At 39.8% G+C, this 8983-nt stretch overlaps 1 protein-coding gene across 1 annotated transcript; it reads right to left on the bottom strand.

Annotated features, from left to right (window-relative positions):
- Nucleotides 1-504: 504 nt before the first annotated feature.
- On the bottom strand, nt 505-2786 carry LOC108138020 (protein escargot). Its single transcript, XM_017259990.1, has one exon. It carries the CDS (start codon nt 2548-2550, stop codon nt 1135-1137), a length of 1416 nt encoding a protein of 471 aa, XP_017115479.1. The 5' UTR covers nt 2551-2786; the 3' UTR covers nt 505-1134.
- Between the last annotated feature and the right edge of the window lie 6197 nt (nt 2787-8983).

The following is an 8983-nucleotide window of genomic DNA, read 5'->3' as shown; positions in this document are numbered from 1 at the left end:
AAAGAAGAACATGACCCAAAAAAAAACGGAATGCGGGGAATATGTGAAGAACTTTGAAAGACTATTCACGATTATTCTAGATTTCATTGAACTTTTTGGCGGAAGTAGAGGATGACTTTTATTTGTCCAATCGGAAATGTGGTTTAAAAATGTGTTCTAAACATCATAAGAAAACATCATAAGACAAACTAATAAATATGTGTACTATATATTAAATTAGTTTATTAATAAACTCTTCTCTTCTTCATTCATAAAAGCATCATAAAAATACCAATTAATAACAAATAGCACTTAAAATATTAAATTTCATTAAATGAAAATTGGTCCATAAATGAAAATTGGTCTTTGATAGCGCTGAAATAAATGCAGAGGATTATAGCTTCCTTTTTTAACTCTTCGAATCCATTTGAATATTTATTGTTGTAACTATTTTAATAACAATATTCAAAGAATATCTGAAAACAAAACAACCCCAGCCACCCAATCAATAAAATCAGTTTCATGTACTTTTCGTATGTAAATAAAATGTATTTTCTTCTTTCTCCGCTTGATGCAATAAATTACTTAGAATTACAAAACATTTTCGTATCAAAATATGTGTTGTTCGCTTATCTTTACTTAAGCTAAAGTAGAACATTTTCAATGTATACGCGAAAAAGTAGTGGTCATATCAAAAATATTTTACGGTCTACAGCTAGGCTAAAAATACTATCATATAAAATAGAGAGATGTTGTATGTCTTGCTTACGATTGTCTGGCGTTTCATTTGTTCAGCTTAAAGTCTACAGTTAGACATAATACATTATGTACAGGATAAATCGTAGAATACTTTACAAAGTTCATCTTTAGGATATGGGCACACACTAATATAATATGCTTCGAATTGTTCAAATTGTTGGTGTTACAAAATTTTTTGTTTTTGTATGGGGAGGGCTACAAATTAAAATGTAATTTTTAATTTTCTCATTTTTTCGGAGAAAATGCTGACTAGAAAATAAAAATAAGTGAAATTCTGTTTGAAATTGTGTGTCTGCACTGGGAGTTTCGGGAACTTGGAGCCGCCTAAGAGAGCTAGGAACTAATTTTTGGTGGAACATGGCTGGGATCTCTCAGCTGTATAAACTTAAGATCGCCTTAGGGCTCGGCATAGCCGGCGTAGTTGAGTTCGCTGCTGGAGGATCCTCCTCCATTGCCGCCAGGGCACCCGCCCTCTGAATGTTTGGTCAGGAGGGACATCCTCGAAAAAGTCTTTGAGCAACTGGTGCAGGAGTACTTCTTGATGTCCGAATGGGTCTGCAGATGGGCTCGCAGATTCGAGCGATCTGCAAAGGCCCTGTGGCAATGCTGGCAGCTGAAAGGCTTCTCGCCCGTGTGGGTGCGAATGTGTCCTTGCAGGAGCCATGGCCTCGAGAATGCCTTGCCGCAGAGATTGCATTTGCAGGGCAGCGTGTGGGTGCGAATGTGCATCTTGAGGGCGCCCAACGACACATAGGTCTTGTCGCAGTCCTTGCAGCTGAAGGACTTCTTCACCTGATTGCCCTCGGCGGCGGGGCAATGGAACTGCTGGTGCTTGGTCAGGCCGGAGAAGGTGGAGTACGATTTTTGGCAGTCCGGGCATTGGTAACGCGGCGGCTGGCTCTTGTCCTTCTTGGCGGAGGCATTGGTACTGCTGGCTCCAGGCGATATTTCCCCAGGTTTGGCTGCTACTATTTCTGCTGGCTGATTGGTCTTCAGGTTCAGATTCAGGTTCTTGTGCTTCAGGGATAGATCTTCGGGCAGTGAGGAACTGCAGCTGGACTCGGGTGTCATCGAGCGCATGGAGGAGTAGTAGGAGTTCTCCGAGTAGGCCGGCGAAATGGGCGCATGATGATGATGGCTGGGATAGCCGCCCAGGCTGGGATAACCACCCATTGGTGGATAGGGCAAGAAGCGGTGGTGTCGCACGCCAATGGGTCTGTGGATTATTTCCGATCTCATGGGCGGAGAAACGGAGCTGGCGCGACCGTGAAGATAATGATGTGGAGGCGGCGACAGGGAGCCCAGCGAATCACTTGGCGAACTGGGCGCCATGAGATCGCCACGCAGCGGCGAAATCTGATGACCCGGCTGATTGATGGTCCTGTAAAACTCGGCGGTGTACGGCGACAGGTGGAAGTTCCAGGGATATTTTGGGTAAGTCGGAGTGGGCACCACCACGGAAGCGGCAGCTGCGGCGGCCACTGCAGCGGCGGCTGCCAGAGCCGCAGCCTGGGTTTGATTGGGATCCGAATCCACATCAACGTCCACATCTTCGTCCTCCTCTTCGATGTGCTCGTCATCGGTGTGATCCACATCCACACCCTCGTCCTCGCAACAATCGCTGACGTTGATCAGCTCCTCCGAGGGATTTTCCTCCAGGATTTCCATTTTCTTCACGCACAAATCCTGGGGCTCATTGGGTGTGTTGTTGTTGTGATTTTGAGGCGCCTCGAATTGGTAATTAACCGGGCGCTTTTTCAGCGGGCACTTGCTGTAGTTTTTCTCCACCAACATGTCTTCCACGGAATGCATTTTAATTGCTTGTTTTCTTTTGTAGTTTATAAGAATTCTGTGAAAAAGTTCTCGGTTTTTGTTCACTGATTTTATTTTAGTGTGTCCTCATGTTCACACAGGCACAATTAATTCGGGTAATACACAGTTATAAAACGCGTGTTCCGTTAGGCGAAGCGGTTGAATTTCGGTTATGTTTCGGGTGAAGTTGATATTTTCAGTTTGGGAGAGCTGGTTAAGTTATGTCAATCGGTTCGGTTCGGAGAAGAACTGAGCGTGACTGGCGGTGGTGCAGCCTTTTTATACCGCCCTTGGTTCGGTTGTCTTCGGTTAAGGCCCGAAGGCAGCACGAAGTTTACGTAAGAGAGCGCGCGAGAGAGCGTTCTCCGCGGAGAGCGAACGTGTCCGTGCAGGTAGCATCGTTGACCAATCGCAGCAGTCGGCGCACAAACAGGTTTCGACTTGTTTATGTACAAGTACCTCACGTGCCGACTTCGTACACTTGCACCAATCGAAGCTGCCAAACGAAGCGATGCCGTTATAATTGCACGGGTGTGGGCTATATACAGTAGATTCCATACCTGTGTGCGTTGCGCTCTCTGCAGCTGCGCGCTCTCTTTTTCATTGAATCGAATGCGCAATAAGGAGAAAAGCGATCTTACCTAAAAACGTTACCCCGAATCGAGGAAAACCCCACCTTTTGGGGGATTAGCAAGCGAGGGTTTCCTTTTGCCTCATTATCATTATCAGGTGCATCATTAGTTGACCTGATAACTGAAACGCAAAAAACATAGCCAGGTAGTTTGACTAAATTACAACGGGCAAAGGCGAGAAACTGGGAAATCAGGTAGGACTCGGCATTAATGAACTGTTTTTTGTAACCTGTAGGGAGTGAGACAACTTGGAAAAGTCACTAATTACCCAAAGTACTTTATAACTGAGAAATACAAGTTCTCCTGAAAAATAATGACAAAACGGTAAAACTCAATTTCTGTCATCTTAATCAAATATTTTCTATTAGAACACTTTCAAAGTAACTTGGGTTACATATGTATAAATTTATATTTTTCAATTAATATACGGTTTTTGAACTAAGTCCTTTAGTTACCAATTTATCTTAATACAAATTTTTCATAGGCTACTAGAATGACTGAATCTTCCGATGATTTCCAGTTGATCATAGTATGGTTGTGAAATAAACAAGTTATTGATATTTAAAAATACGTTTCTTTAACATTTATGCGTAATTCTGAATTTCAAATAAGGAAAGACATTATTTATACGAAACTTAAATAAAATAAGTCTTGAAAATCCTTAAGACTAAGATGTAACATAATTTATCAATCTCTTTGCTAATAAAGATCAATTCTCTTCGAGTCAAACTCTCTTTTCTTCTGTTTCATTTCCACTTTGTTTCGGCGGTGCTCTTAATTTTTCAAAACAAACTGTCTGGTTTTGAGCTTTTAAAGTATCAGTCGATAGTATCGATGCTTAAGAGCCAGTTTTAAAACTATTTTATAGTAAAAATGTAGTTTAAATATATTTTTGCGGACTCAAGTGGAAAGTGCCGCACAGGATGAAAAATACCACCAAGTGGCAGATGTGTGGTAACAAACACCACAACAAACACATCGAAAGTGTTTTTACGAGAGATAAGATAAGAAGTGTTTCCCTTTTCAATTGCAATTGCAGGACATAAATCAAAGGGAACAAACTATGCAGGATACCATTGCTAATTTCTTACCACTTACCAGGAATCATTTCTGCACTGAAAAAAAAATCGTTAAAGGTGAAACCCAATTATTTTCTTGGTTTTAACGAAAAAACAAAATCTAAATTAAAAAAAAAATGTTTTAAATTAGAAACTAATGAATTGAAAACGTTTTTTTTTTCTTGAATAACAATAAATACATTTCCGCTATGATAACAATTTTCAACCCATTTCGCTTTTTAAGTTCTGTAGAATAGAGTTAACTTCTTAAAAATATTTATCCTCAGTGTAGAACCCACACACAGTTGGCATTTAACTTAATTAGCGCTCTTATCAAGCGTTTGTCCCTCTGGCAGGCCGACTGCTGTGCTCGAGGATTCGGATTTGGATTCGGACTCAGATCCAGATGCAGATCCTCCCCTTCCACTTTTTGCAACTAACAGGAATTCCCAGGAAGCAGACTATCCGGGCACAAGTGCGATCCCACTGAGATTGCCAAACGAGGAACCCAAAAACCGCTAGCATAAATTAATAGATAAACATGTGCAATTCTAGAGACAGGTTCGGTTTTGGCAGGCAGTGTTGGCCATTTGGATATTTTTCCCTTTAGTCAAAATACCAACAGTTTTTAAAAGCAATGTTTTACATTTTTAATGTATTTTGTATTAAACTAAGCACCTTTCAAAATTTTAGCTAAGAAAAAATTTTGTATACAAAACTTTATACACGTGTTTTTCCGGAAAGTGTCAGTAAATGCAGGTATTGTAAATCATCAATAATAGCTATTTTGGCGAAGTTCTTGGAGTTGAATTCAGCTGTATTGGCCACTCTGTTGGCTCTGGGCCACGTACTCCGATTTACATGCCATGCCCAGGTATTTTGGGTCTGGGCATTGGGACCAGCTAGAGTCTCAGGGTCTGGGCATCTGTTATCTTATCGCACGTCGTTGGCTTGGCTGTGGTTATATGGCCAAACTGCCCATGACGTCTCCTCTAATTCCCCGTAGAAGTCGACGAACGACGGAGACTCTGTCTCCGTTGTCGTTGTCTCTGCTCGATAGGCTGTTAACAAAGATTTAATGATCTTGTTAACTAATTTTTTTCTGGCTTCGTTCTTGGTTCTAGCCGGAGTAAAAGTGGTCGGGAGTGGGCTGGTAAGAGGACCACCCACCGCCAAAGTGGCTATCCATTCGACCGCTGTGCAAGTTAATTAGTTTGCGTTTGTTGCCGGTCTTAAATCACACTCGAACGGGTTTATAGCGGGCAATTCTACGTCAGCAAGTGAGAGTGGAAAGATCGCAAGTTATTTTGCTAAGCATTGCAAAATAAAAAATTAAAAAAATAAGGAAAAAGGATTATGAGTTCCATTACTCATAATTACTCTTATATAATGATTTTGAAGTCCTTGAATTACACTTGATTACACTTAAATGAAATTTAAATCTTTTTAAAGTAAATTGGAAGCATGGTTAGTCTTGTAAGATGAAGACTAATAGTTTTAAAACACTTTAAAGAAACTTTATTAAGATCCCTTTAAGCAAAGTCAGTATAAAACGTTTAAAATCAATTTTTGAACAATAAAAAACAATAAATCAGTATTTTATATATTAAGTTACATACCTTTTTTTAGCTCTGCCAAAAATCAATCACGAAATTTATAAATAGGTGACCCAAATAAGCAAACCGCAGACTTCATTTCAGAATCGAAGCCAATACGCATCCCTCTGCCTGCCATAACATTTTGAAAGCGTGTAAAATGGTGATATTTAAGCGATTTTTGGATGTTGCAACATCCCAGACACGAGCAGCAAAAAAAAAGAAAAAATGAACCCTCAACAACATTTAACAAAAACAAGACGCAAAAAGAGGCCAAGCCGCAACAGGCTAATCCTATTTTGGAGGCAATGAAAATGAAACAAAAATAATAAAACTTTTTTACGACAAGCTCTAAAAAGCAGACGTTCAGCGCGGCCAGAAAGGGTTTCTGGGTTTCGGACTGGTTCGGACCTCTGTTTTGGTTTGGTTTGGGTCTGGGTCCAGAGCAAGCAACAAATTATTAACGACATTTTAAATGCAACGCCTCTTGCCCGGAAAAAAAATATAAGGGAAAAAGGGTCACAACCACAAGTCGGCCGATGACTGGGCCACGATTTCTGGATGGACTTCGACATGGATATGGACTACAGGTCGAGAGCCCGACTCCTTGCGGGCTCAACACGAAGACGCGACGCCTTTTAATGAGATTTGTCTGAAGACATGAAAAACTTTTGTAATTCCCTCGTTCTTGCAGGACACGCAGCAAAAAGCGACAAAAGTTGACAATCGAAAAAAGAAATATTTTGTTAATAAAGATCGTTACAACAGAACTCCCAAATTGAAAAATTTCATAGGATAAAAATGGAGTGCATAAATGGAATGGAATACATAAAAATTAATCTTATGGCGAACCAATTAAATTATATAAGTAAATGCTATATAAATAAACTTTGAGCAATGTCAAGAAACAAATATCTCCATAAAGACTTTTATATACCGGCATAAATATACATTTTTTTTGTTGAACATATTTTATATATTTTCTTGGGAAATTTTATATTTAATGCACCTGTATTTAGAGCAAACTTTTTTCGAGTGTGAGCATCCCATGTGGAATCACTTGCCCCAACGTGTGGCATTAACAAGTGTGTGCTGCAAGTTGTGCTTTATATTTTATGCTCTGGCTGTTAAAATTGAAAATTACTTTTGGCCCAGTCTCTGCGACGCTCGCATTTCGAAAACTTTCGAGGCCTACCGCATTTGAAAGCTGAGACAATAATTGCAGAGGGAAAATTACAATCGAGCTCGAGCGTTTTTATTATTGCTCAAGAAGACTCTGTCACGGATCTGTGGGGATCTTTAGTTCAGTTTGGCTTGCTTTGGTTTGGTTTGGTCTCCAATTCCAATCCCAATCCCAATTCCAGACCCGATGAAAGTGCGTGTGGGTTGTGGCCCCTTGGGGCTTTTGTTTAAGGTCTTCGGAAATGAAAGTTTTCTCTTCATCGATGCTGCAGGACATTATGTTTGATTAACGAAACGCAGGGCGAATGTCGGACTGTTGTAAATAAATTTTACAACCTTTAATGCCACCCGGGCAACGTAAAAACGAGAAGCAATTGAAATGTCTGAATTATGTTTGTTGAATTATTGAATTATAGGTGGTCGCAGGGCCAGACATATCGTAAAACACAACATACCCAAAACATGTAACCGAGCCAAGTACTTAATTACTGAAGGAGAAATTTAGTTTCTTACCGGAAAACAGACTAAAAACTGAGGAGAAATCAAAGGGCCTTTAAAGACATCAAAAACTGCCAAAACATTTTGATTTTAATTATACATTATAAGGGATTTGCCAATTTAATTGGTTGTTTTATTGATTAATGTCGAAAAAGATTTAAATTGCCGTCTGCTCTAAGTTTTCACTCTGAAAAATCCAGAAAAATATTTTTAAATTTATTAAAGCTAATAAATTTATTGAAGGTGAAGAATTTAAAATCCAATATAACCAATTTTGATTTGTAAATATTTTCTTATGGCAGCCTCATTTTTGATCTTTCTTCAAATTTAAAATTTGTTCCTCAAAATAATTGTTATTGCTTTGTTGCAGGACTAATATAAAAATTTGAATAAATTGTGTTTAAAATGCACTAATAATATAAATAAAAATCTTGCCTTGCACAACAAAATCACTTAAAATCTGGCAGCGAGCAACAAGTCGAACCCCAGCCCATTTAAGCCCAACTAGTAGCCGCACATTATAACAACATTAACATCAAGCACATCGGTTAAGTATAATGCATGCCACGAGCATAATGATGCACTCCCCAAAAACTGCTCGATGTTGACGATGGGGAGACACGGCGACTGCAAAATTATTACATACGGAGCGGGAATTCGGCATGAACATAACGCGCGATGCCACCATAAACCGGCCGATAACCTGGTCCAAGCCATGGCCCAAACCGTGGCCCAAGCCATGACCCATTCGATGAGCAGGAGGCGGTGACGGAGCTCCAGCAAAGTAAAAAAAAAGTATCATATGCAAAAATTGCGGCGAAGGAGGGCGGTGGCAACCGCTTAATGGCTGTTAGGTTTTCTGGCGCGCCTGGCCTGTGGATCCTCCTCTCCTAACCTCCAAGCCCATCACACTGCCTTCAATTTACACTCCCAAAAATCCCAAGTTAATTAATCTAAAATTATTATTATTAATAAAGAGCCATACTCTTAGATTTTCAATTTTTTGCATCAAATCATTTCCCAGGATACTTTTATCATTCTATTGGCATTATTATTACCATTATTTATTATTTATATATTTTTTTATAATTATTTATTATTTTTATAAGTGCAGCATCATTTGCAGGCTTCGAAGCTGCAGTGCACCAAGTCCATCGCTATGGTTTCAACCTGTAAAATGTATAACGACAGCATTAAGCTCGTGCCACCAGCTGGAACGGTTTTCTTCTTTTTATAATATTTTTTTGTGGGGTATTTTCCCCACTTGGATGCTGCAACGCCACATGGGACAACGGTACACTTGGCGCAGGTTCAGGTGGGTTCAGCAAGGTCCGATCTGATTTGTGTCATCAGTCCACCTTCTCTGCATCGGCCAAAGCTCAAGTAATGCTCAGATACTTTGTAAAATATCCTATAATAAGGGGACTAGCTTCGGCAGAACAGTTTAGTGCCATTACATGTTTCAAAT

This window comes from Drosophila elegans, unplaced genomic scaffold (genome assembly GCF_018152505.1).
Source record: "Drosophila elegans isolate 14027-0461.03 unplaced genomic scaffold, ASM1815250v1 contig_814, whole genome shotgun sequence".
Classification (NCBI taxonomy): Eukaryota; Metazoa; Arthropoda; class Insecta; order Diptera; family Drosophilidae; genus Drosophila; species Drosophila elegans.
Note: the sequence above shows the minus strand (reverse complement) of the source record. Positions and strands in the feature narration are given on the sequence as shown.